Source organism: Podarcis pityusensis, assembly GCF_964106645.2.
Source record: "Podarcis pityusensis genome assembly, chromosome: 16".
Taxonomy (NCBI): domain Eukaryota; kingdom Metazoa; phylum Chordata; class Lepidosauria; order Squamata; family Lacertidae; genus Podarcis; species Podarcis pityusensis.
This window is the reverse complement of record NC_138041.1, coordinates 10,120,172-10,131,252: the sequence shown is the minus strand read 5'-3', so window position 1 is coordinate 10,131,252 and position 11,081 is coordinate 10,120,172. Positions and strand designations below refer to the sequence as shown.

At 46.5% G+C, this 11,081-nt stretch overlaps 1 protein-coding gene across 9 annotated transcripts; it reads left to right on the top strand.

Moving 5' to 3' along the window:
- Positions 1–808: 808 nt before the first annotated feature.
- LOC308465080 (complexin-3-like) lies at positions 809–10,535 on the top strand. Of its 9 annotated transcripts, XM_080984909.1 has the most exons (5): positions 809–948; positions 4,033–4,329; positions 7,419–7,593; positions 8,720–8,807; positions 9,606–10,535. In XM_080984909.1, exons 3-5 carry the CDS (start codon positions 7,430–7,432, stop codon positions 9,810–9,812), a joined length of 459 nt encoding a protein of 152 aa, XP_080841035.1. In that variant the 5' UTR covers positions 809–948; positions 4,033–4,329; positions 7,419–7,429; the 3' UTR covers positions 9,813–10,535. The 9 variants fall into 9 exon arrangements, with proteins under 9 accessions (XP_080841035.1, XP_080841033.1, XP_080841036.1 ...); XM_080984907.1 differs by lacking the exons at positions 809–948; positions 4,033–4,329 and adding an exon at positions 1,276–1,300; XM_080984910.1 differs by lacking the exon at positions 809–948 and having other exon boundaries at positions 4,013–4,329; positions 7,422–7,593.
- Positions 10,536–11,081: the final 546 nt, after the last annotated feature.

Genomic DNA, 11,081 nt, shown 5'->3' with positions numbered 1-11,081 from the left:
TCTTTTTACTCACCTGGGTATGTTGTGCTGAGAAATACATTGTGTAATCTGGAGACAAGCAAGCACCGATGGGTAATTACGGGGTTTATCCAGTGTTAGTCCTACTCAAAGTAGACTCGTTGAAATGGTTTTGTTTATTACTTTCAGTGGGTCTACTAATGCTGGAAAAAAACCCCAATCTTCTGATCTGTGCACGATTATCAGGTGACACGAATTAGGTCAGAGGCGGATCGTGGTGTTGGCGTCACGGTGTGTTTTGAGTTCTTTTTTTAAAAGCATGTGTCCAGAGAGCTGGAATCCTTCCAGCTTTGCAAGTCAGCTGGGCTGGGCCATCCCTGCAGGCTTAAATGACCAAGTCACGAGGGCTGACCCATGGCAGATCCCCATTGGCTGTTCTTGCTCTTGATCCCTCTCGCGGATCTGTTCTAGAGGGCTAGTGTGTTAATCTGTTAAAACAAGTGCAAAGTCTTAATCAAAGTACAAACAACCCTTAAACCTCCTTTGATGTAAACTGCAAAAATAGACATATGACTTTCTGGGGGTGGGTATTAAAATGCCCCACAGCAAGCCATGTGTGTGTTGGAAGATGGTGGTTTAGTTCTGCTTCCCTGAATCAGGGTTTTCATGGGATGGGGTCCCAGTACTTCTCATTGACTTGTGTAAAATGCGTGTGTAGTTACGAGTTTTTTTGAGAGGAGTTCAGGCTGGATGGAGGTCCAGATGAGTTTGCGGGGTCAGCCTAGGTCCCCTTCCAGAACCTGTCATCTTGCATCTGTGAGGTTAGAATGTATAAGGGGAATCTTGCCAAACCAGTTTCTATGTTACCCATAATGCCTTTGTTTGCCTAGTCCAGGGGTAGGCAGCCTAAGGCCCGGGGTCCGGATGCGGCCCAATGACCTTCTCAATCCAGCCTGCAGACAGTCTGGGAATCAGCGTGTTTTTACATGAGTAGAATTTGTCCTTTTATTTAAAATGCATCTCTGGGTTATTTGTGGGGCCTGCCTGGTGTTTTCACATGTGTAGAAGGTGTGCTTTTATTTAAAATGCATCTCTGGATTATTTGTGGGGCATAGGAATTCGTTCACACACCCCCCCCCAAAATGTAGTCCGCCCCCCCACATGGTCTGAGGGACGGTGGACCGGCCCAGGGCTGAAAAAGGTTGCTGACCCCTGAGCTAGTCCAAAGTGGTTGCCGTAGAAACAAATGGATAGGCCTTTCCTCATGGCTGTTGAGCCTCTTCAATCCATGCTTGGGTTATATATATTTATAAATAGGACTTCCAGGTGAAGATGGCGACGAGTCAGGCTGCTTGCCCTTGAGCTCTGTGGTCTGTTCTAGTCTTGTATTTATAGGTATTTATTGATATAAACACATACAAAAAATACGGTAAAAGCAGTAAGTGTGACTGATCAAATGCATACAAAGATGAAATGAAAATACAATGAAAGCCTGAAAGCAACTGAGGATCTCTTTTTTTAATTTATATTTATATTTTTATCTATATTTATATGGATGGGGTGAGTCAATTCAGTTCTTGACAAAGCCTCTTCACATGTTTATCTATAGAACGGGGTTTAGTGGGATTAGCTTTTATCCTGAATAGTTTTACAGTCAGTTGGTTCAGCCATTCATGCTAACTGCTACATACAGGCAAGGGACATACCCGTTTTACTTCTGTGTTGGCTCAAAAGCCATGTATTTTAATTGGAGGACAGGAGCTGGGAGAGCACCTGTTTTGGCTTGGCATTCTTAACTGATACGAAAGGCTTAGAAGACCATCTTGACCGATGGATTCTCTGCCGTTTTAACGTGGCTTCAGTTAAAGCGCCCAGAACTCCATTGCTAAATTTAGCCCAGAAATCTATACTGGACTATTGTGACTCAGCCAAGGGAAAGCTAACTGCAAAGCAGTATGTAATTAATATGTCTTGCAGCCTTTGCCCTTTACAAGTCGAGTGTTCAAGTACTGCGGCCGGAGATACTTTATTCCAAGTAATAGGTATTGCCACGTATTCCTCTGATGGAAGTATAGGTCTATTGATCCGGGCTTGTTAGAAGCCGGCATATACTGTACATAGGCTCCCAGGCTCCCTTATCTTCCTCCATATAACGAAACCTCGACTAGGCATGAGAGTCTTGGCATAATAGACTCTGCCACAACAAGAGACTGCAGCTCCCTTGGCGTGGGAAATTTTGCGTGATCAATGTCTCCCCTCTAAACGAACAGCAGAGGGAATCTTTAGCAGAACTGATGCACTGGAAAAGGAAGTTGAAAAGTTGGAGGGTACATCTCCGGGACATAGAAAATGGCCTCCTTCTGCTGATGTGGGTCGTGTGCCCCATGTATTCTCTGCCCGCAGCCTGGCGCAGCCTGGCTCCCAAGTTGGCGCATTTGCTGTAGGCTTTCCTGTCTAAAGCAATCCATCAAGAGCGGAGCTTCAGAGCAGATTGACGCACCAGTTGGGTTTTAGGCCGCGCTAAACAGATTGCAGCACAATGAGCTGGGGGACTCTCCGGCCAAGGACAAGCCGTGGCAGGTGGTAGGACCCAGACCTGGGTTATACTTAAGCAGCTTAGAGCAAAAGGAGGGAAGGGGAGATGTCTGAGTAACCTGGGCGGGAGGGGGGTGTCATGCGATTCACTTGGCCTAATCCAGAAACACGGAGGTATTTCTGCCTGGAAGTGGGTGATGGGAGCCCAAACTGTCCATTGGTGCAGAATTGAGAGCTCTACAAATTGCAGCTCTCTTAAAATTAAAAAGTTCCTTGGTCTCTTGCAAAAGAAAAGCTTGTGATGTCTTCTTGTGGTCGCATGGGATTTGCAGTCCCAAGTCTCTGGAGGGCACCGGGTTGGCAAAGAGCGTAAGGTTGAGATGCGACTCAGAGGCAATGATCCTGCGCATTGGCGTCAAGGCATTTGCAAGCCGTGTCCCTTGTTTTTTGTCCATGAGACATTCGAGGCTAATATATTAGGAATGAATAATGCAATCCGCATGGATAGGTTTGATCATGGATAGAAGAATTTTTTCCTTGGAAACTGATTTTATTCTTGGCTTGTTGACAATTTTTGTATATTGCCCAATAACTGATATTCTCCAGTTTAAACGGGATAGTTTAAAAGCCATAGATAATTCGTTTTGTGACATTGTACAAGACAAGTTTTCAGTCCACAATCCTCGATCTTAGAATTTTTGTGGGTGAAATTTAAAAACCTGGTACTTTATGAACCAGGGAGCACCTTGAAAGCCAGTTAAAAGTTGTGTTTCTAAAAGCCCTGCTTTTAAAAATACATTTCACCCAATAAAGTCTTAATACTAGCACTATTTCTTCATTTAACACTTTGAAATATACATTTTTTATATTAAAAAAGGTATAAAAAGGTGGTACTTTTTTAATCAGGCGAAGATACTTCCTGCAGGTATTCCTCGACCCACCAGTCCTCAACAGGTGAAAGACAGTAAGATGTCTTCTTAATATGGGAGTTGAGGGATAGCTCATTTGGTAGAGCATGAGACAAACTGAGGGTCGTGGGTTTCAGCCCCACATTGGGCAAAAGACCCCTGCATTGCAGGGGGTTGGAATAGATTACCTTCGTGGTCTCTCCCAAATCTACAAGTCTGTGATTCTGTGAATTCTTGAATAATACAATTCAATTACTGAAGTGACATTCAAGCAAACGAATTTTAAAAAGGTAAGTTAAAATTCGGAAGAGTGATGTGGCCAGAGGTGTTTTGATCATATATAAACTAGAACAGTTTCTCCCAAACTTGGGTCTCCAGCTGTTTTCGGATTACAATTCCCATCATCCCTGACCTTGCTAGCTATGGATGATGGGAGTTATAGTCCAAAAACAGCTGGAGACCCAAGTTTGGGAAACGCTGAACTAGAAATACAAATGTGCCGGGTTTGTACTGATAGCAGTTCTTGGCAATTGCTTTGTTTTCCTATTTTGGAGCAAGGCATGAGAACTAGGAACTTGCAATTTGGAAAAACAAAACAAAAATGAAGCTAATTCCGCTATCCCCCAGCAAGCTGTTTGAGATACCTTGGAAATGGAGCAGTGTGTCACAGGCTGCCAGCACGTGCCGGGTGTCCCACACGGCAAGCCAGCGGATGTTTTGCTCAAGGTGCCATCTGGATGGCCTGACTGTCACCCAGGTGGATCAGAGACAGCTTGGCGTCAGCCGGAGTCTTTGCGTCGCTTCTGATCCCTGTTTAAATAGCTTGAGCTGCTCAAGAGTTCTAATCTTCTTTCTGGGGCACTTGGAGAGAGAAGACCAGCAAGCTACCTATGCCTGACAGAAGCACAAAAGACTCCCAGGTTCCCAGGTGAGTTTACGGAACAGGGCAATATTCAGGTGAGAAGATGCCAGCAGGAGCTGGGGTGTGCCTGTACATTTCTGGCTTCCAGAGGCAGGAGGCTGATTCCTTGGGTTTTGTCCGTACTTTTCTGAGAGTCAAGCCTGCATAAAAACCAGACCCTCCAAGTGGCCCTATTTTCCAGCGACGGTCGCTAATTTACAGAAGCCGTCCCGGTTTCTGATTTGATCCCGTAATGTCCCGCTTTACCTTAGGTCAGGACACCCCTGTTTTCATTGGAGAAATGTTGGAGGGTCTGGAATAATGTGCTAAGGAGATAAGTAATCAGTGCTTTTTTTTTTTTATGTTCTTGAGTCATTTTGACCTAGGGAAATAAACATTTTATAGTTCAAATCAGGGGAAATAAATACAGTAAATGGACAAAAGTACACAGATTCAAAAAATGTTTAGGGGTATGCGTACCCCCAGAAAAAAGCACTGTAAGTAACTATACAACATTTACAAGACAGCTGAAGGTAGCCCTGTATTTTTAAATTCATGGGTAGGCAAACTAAGGCCCGGGGGCCGGATCCAGCCCCATCACCTTCTAAATCCAGCCCGCAGGCGGACTGGGAATCAGCGTGTTTATACATGAGTAGAATGTGTGCTTTTATTTAAAATGCACCTCTGGGTTATTTGTGGGGCATAGGAATTCACTCATTATTATTTTTCAAAATATAGTCCAGCCCCCCTACAAGATCTGAGGGACAGTGGACCGGCCCCCTGCTGAAAAAGTTTGCTGACCCCTGTTTTAAATGTTTCATGTTTTATTATGTTGTTATATACATTGGGAGCCACTCAGAGTAGCTGGAACAACTCAGTCAGGTATAAATAATAAAATTATTATTAGGGAATAGGACGTCCCTATTTTCATCGGAGAAATGTTGGAGGATATGAAAGACTGAGAATTCTTAATATGTGGTGAAATTTGAAGCAGGGTGATCTTTATCCCAGATTAGTTGTCCTGGAATATTTTTGCATCTCTGGCTCCAACCATCATTGGGTCTGACTCGCTCCCAGCATGAGGCCCTTAAAAGATTATTCCTGAGGGAACGCGGCCCTCGATGGGGAAAAAGTAGCCCACCTAGGGCTTGGGTGAGAGCATGTCAGAAGATCCTTGGTGGATTGCGAAGCCCAGTGTCTACTGGGTGAGATCTGGCGAAGTCATACGCCAAGCAGGCTCCTAGAAATCAGTGGATTTCAACTGATTTCAATGGGTCTCCTCTAAGTATGGATCTCACAGCTGGATACAGTAAGGTGAGGAGAGTTGTTCCTGTGTTCGAATCCTGATTGAGGGTTTACCTCAGGCATCTGGTTGGCCACTGTGAGAACAGGATTCTGGGCTTGATGGGCAACTGGCCTGATCCAGCAACCAGGCGCTTCTTATGTTCTTATAGGGACCTGCAAATGCCTGCTCCCTGTAGAGAACTGGCAGCTTCATGGTTCCTCCTGCTCTGCCTTCTGTGAGGGGGGGGTCTTGATCTTCAAACAAGATTTGGATCAGACAGTTCTTCAAACAGAGCAGTCTTTGCTGAGTCATATGATTTGGGCTACGGAATATGTCAGAGACTATTCCATGGGGAAACTGCCTGGCCCCCACATTTCGTATTACAAATAACATTCTTAATTTCTTCCACCTGTAACGGTTTTGCAAGAGTTCCCTTTTTGCTGCAAATATCGTTGAGAGGAAACTAACTGGGATAGATTCTCACCCACCCACCCCGCAGATTCTCAGCCCAAAGGGCCCTTTATCCTCCTTAAGGTAAAGGACCCCTGACCGTTAGGTCCAGTCGCGAACGACTCTGGGGTTGCGGCGCTCATCTCGCTTTACTGGCTGAGGGAGCCGACGTTTGTCCGCAGACAGTTTTTCTGGGTCATGTGGCCAGCAGGACTAAGCCGCTTCTGGCGAAACCAGAGCAGCGCATGGAAACATCATTTACCTTCCCGCTGCAGCGGTACCTATTTATCTACTTGAACTTTGATGTGTTTTCGAACTGCTAGGTTGGCAGGAGCAGGGACCGAGCAACCGGAGCTCACCCCATCTTGGGGATTTGAACCACTGACCTTCTGATCGGCAAGTCCTAGGCTCAGGGGTTTAGACCATAGCGCCACCCGCGTCCCCCCCTTATCCTCCTTATATAGCTTCAAATAATATTTCTGAAACTCTGTGTGAGTGGGGCACTGGTTCTCTCTCCTTGTACTACGATGGAAAGCTTATACAGATAAAATAGCTGCTCTTGTCCTGCAGACAACAAATTGCGCCCCCTAGGACTGGGCGATATCTGGTTTTCAACATCGTGATATATGACCAGCTAAACATTGCCATATACCGATATATCATGATGTCTGAAATAAGGATGGAGTTACGTGTAAGTAGAGGCATTGGCCGACTTCATGGGTTTTCCTGCATCATAATTTTTGCATAGCACACAACTACACACACACACTGACCCCACGATTCACAATATATTGCCATGTCAGAAATTATGAAACCGTTATCACGATATGGACTTCAAACCAGTTTTGGATGATAGATCGCCCAGCCTTAGCACCCAGGAAACCTTGATCCTAATCTGCATTCGTGACAGAGAGCGGAATGGAATCAAGGACTGAATGGCCCTTTATCCAGGGTGCTTAATCTGAAATAAACTCGAATCGTCATTAAAACACATTTAATCCTTTTAAAGACAGTGGTACTCAGGTTAAGAACTTAATTCGTTCTGGAGGTCCAATCTTAACCTGAAACTGTTCTTAACCTGAGGTACCACTTTAGCTAATGGGGCCTCCCGCCGCGGCGGCACGATTTCTGTTCTCATCCTGAAGCAAAGTTCTTAACCCGAGGTACTATTTCTGGGTTAGCGGAGTCTGTAACCTGAAGCATCTGTAACCTGAAGCGTCTGTAACCCGAGGTACCACTGTATTGTTTTAGTCATCTGGCAAAGGAATTCTGACAGGTTCCCCACAAAATGCTCATTTTAAAAAAAAAAGATTGTGGATTTCGCATTGTGAGCCGCCATGTTCATCCTTGCTCCCTCCCTTTTCTCTGCCCTGCATTCCAGCAGTCCTCCCTATGGAGTCCGCAGTGAAATCGGCGTTTGGAGTGCCGGCCAGACAGCTGCTGTGTTGTGTCTCGGCCGACTTCCCCAGGGAGAAGGGCATCAGCACCCAAAGGTGCCACAGCAAGAATCGAGCGCAGCCTCCGGCTCGGAAGACGCCAATCAACGAAAAGCACAAGTAAGAGTCCCTCTACTCCTTTCCTGACCGAGGATCTCAAAACCCTAAGCCAGGAGGTTCAACTCGAGGGCCACATTCCCTTCTGGGCAACCTCTCGGGGGCCGCATGCAGGTGGTGGGCGGGGCCAGAGGCCAAAGTAGGCGGGGCAACAGATGTAAATTTCACTTTTTGCTAGTTTCCACACATGCTCAGAAATGGCCCTCTCTGTCCTCCAACCAGACATGGTCAGAGGTCAGGGACATATTCCAGCACCCTAGGAGGGTGAAAAGTAAGACTGCTGATGGGCATGGCCCAGAGGTGCTAATCTGAATAAAATATTTGTTGTTGGTTTTTTTTAAATAGTATTTATTAAAGTTTTAAGTTTACAAAAAGGCAAAAGAAAAAACACCAAATTAAACAATAACAAAACCAACACATCACGATAAAAAACAGAAAGATAATAACAATTAAAAACAGAAGAAAAAAGAAAAAAGGAAAAAAACAAATCAAACCTTCCCATAACTTATCTTTCATTTGCTTGTTTCCCTGACCTCCTCACACCTCCCTTTTTTGTATTCTAAGTCAATTATCCATTTCAGCAAATCCTTTCCCTCTCTTCAAAATTTTTATCCTGAAAATTTATCTTGATCTTAATATAAGTTTAATTTCCCTCTTTTCACCAATTAACAGTCTATTTTTCTTAAATCTTTGCTGAATAAAATATTTGGGGGCAGGTAAGCCCCGCCCTGGTACTCACCCACCATTGGAATGGCAATGCCCATCAACTTGGGCGGGGGGGCTGGCCCCCTCAAATATTTTATTGGGGGGGGCAAGGGACCTCAGCCCCTAGGAGTTTGCCTACCCTTTCGTCCATAAGGGCTAGTAACCCGTTTTTAAAAATGAAGATGATGCTAAGATTTCTCCGGAATTCTCAAGGTTTCCCAGCTACCCAATTCTGCGTGTGCTAATTCTGCGCTTGACCGCAATGGTGGAAAACACACGGCTGAAGTCTAGCACCCACACAAAAGCACCTGCAGTTGCTCGTCCAAACTTTTAACAAATTCCACAAAGGAGGTGAGCCCACCTCTTCCAGAAGCATCTCATTCCCGTGCTTGAGTGGCTCATCTTGATTCTCTTTTTCCTCCAGGAGCAAACGGGACGCAGCCTTTGCTCAACAGAAGGCTGAGCGAGCCACCATGAGGGCCCACCTCCGGCAGAAATACCAGCTGCCCAAGGTAAGGCTTGCCTTCTCCCTGACACATCTTGCCCTGTCTGTCTCCAACGGGGCCTTCCTTTGTCCCCATATCCGGAGATTAAACAACTGACTGCAGGGGAAGGGGCTTCTTGGTGGTGGTGTCCCAACTGTGGCATTCCAAACTCCATTTCCCCATAGTTAGTGACCTAAACCATGGCTTGCTAAACCACAGTTTGCTGAACCATGGTTTGCTAAACCACAGTTTAGTGTTATATATGAGCCCAGCTCCCCAGCTAACTACTGTTTACTGACTATGGCTAACAGTCTCTTGTAGACCAAGGTTTGCAGTTGGTTCCTTCCTACACCTCAGTTAATGTTAACCATAGTATTATGCACAAACCTGGATGCCCTCATTAACAACCGTTAAGGAGTCACCGCTGCCCAGAAGCTACAGATCTGCAAAAATATCAGAACCACTCTGAAGGCTCAGCTGCTCCCGCTGGTGCATTTAACTAGCCTGTGACACAAGAAACCAAGGTTTAAGCGATTGTCTGTCAGATGCTTCTGCTTTAACTGTGGTTAGCATTAGTTATGGTTTAGCGTTACACGCGTTACACAAAGCATCTTAAGTGGAAAGGCTCCCTCCTCCTTAGTCAGCGTTGCCCTTGTAGAAGTCAACAGAGAGAGGAGGGTGGCGAGAAAGCCATCATTAGCCAGCTCTGCCTGCCACTGGCGCCATCTGCTGTTGGGCTCCTTGCCTTCCGTCCTACCAGTCCCAAAGGGTGACAGCCATAGTCCAGCATTAATTTCACCCTGCATCCCTTTCTTCCTCTCCCAGAACCGGACAGATAAGAAGCAGCTGGAAGCGGTTGGGAACAAGACGAAACTCCCCCAGGACCTCCTGGCTATTGTGAAGCCCAAAGCTACCACAGATCCCAGCTCCATCTTCTCCAGCTTCGGTGGTCTGGATTTCAGCGCCTTGCGGGTGACGGCAGCGAGCGCCGTGCAATCGCTGCAGCGCCCGGTGCAGTGCCCCGTCATGTGAGTGAGCCCCCCTTCCAAGGACCCTCACTCCAGCGGACACAGGAGTTGTTATTCACCGGGATGCGCGACTGCGGATCGCTGGACCTCAAAGCCCCTCCATGGTCTTGACGTGGGCCCAGCGTCCACCAAACTTAAGGCTGTAGCCCAGGACTTGTGGGTTGGATAGGGGTGTCCTGGTGGGTCTCGTGAAGTCCTTAAGACAGAGCTTTCCTGCCGCTGCTGTAGGAGAATTTCTGGCTTTCTGATGGGACAAGTGGTTGGGCGCCATCAAGGATGATGCCACCTGGAACCGGCTGCATGGCCACTGTTTACGTTTTTCTAGGAGGTTCCATGAGATGGCTCCTTCCACACAGCCTGGTTGCCCTTGCCAGTGTTAGGTCCTTCAAGATCTTTGCATCAAAAGTCTGTTGAAGAAGAAAATCCATGGTACCACCATGAACGCGGCTGCTCTAAAGCGGCCACAAGTAGAACTCAGCTGGCCAGTGACAGAGGATATCAACGCTGTGCCCAAGGCCCATGGTTCAGTCCCCGTGTCTTTGGGTGCTGGGATTTTGGGCAGTGTGGGAGGAGAAGGATCTGTGCTTGGGGCTTTGGGGAGGGGCCGCCAGCCAGGTTGGGTATCCTGGGCAAGATGGTCCATCTCCTGACAGTCCACGTTCCTGCTGTCTTTGGGGTGATGTTGTGGGTTCAGAGTCCCTTGTCTCAATAAAACAGTTGATCTTTTGCTCTTGTCGTCATTCTTGCTATTGGTAACAATAAGAATTATGATCTGAAGAGGGGCTCTTGCTAATTCTCCATTACAAGGAGATTTGACCCAGGCTGTTGTTCATTCTTGGAGCTTCATAAAGCTTGTGGGGATAATCAGAAACGTGGAGGGTGGAACTGTAGGAGAGAGGCAGCTGGGAGGAAACAGGGCAGGAAGGAGAGAGAAAGAGAGAGTCAGAGGTGAATTGTTTGAAAAGGCAGCACAGTCCCAGAGCCCTACCCAGTAATCTGACAGCACCAGCTTGCAGCTCAAAAGCAAGACCAGGAATGCTTCCAAACTCCTGCTATTTTGCTGGGGTAGGGATTGATTCCGTTGAATGCCTGCAAATTCAGGTTGCTCACTTAAAGTAGATCTGGTGCTCTTACAGGACAACACACACATATATACGTGCACCAGACTTTGTGCAATAAAATTAATACTTAATAAGCATCTGGACACGGGTGGCGCTGTGGGTTAAACCACAGAGCCTAGGGCTTGCTGATCAGAAGGTTGGCGGTTTGAATC

Bases quoted from the DNA above. Each gene is read 5' to 3' on its own strand.
- LOC308465080 (XM_080984907.1), top strand. The intron at 7,594-8,719 runs GTAAGAGTCCCT...TTTTTCCTCCAG, and splicing joins CCAATCAACGAAAAGCACAA to GAGCAAACGGGACGCAGCCT. The intron at 8,808-9,605 runs GTAAGGCTTGCC...TTCCTCTCCCAG, and splicing joins AGAAATACCAGCTGCCCAAG to AACCGGACAGATAAGAAGCA.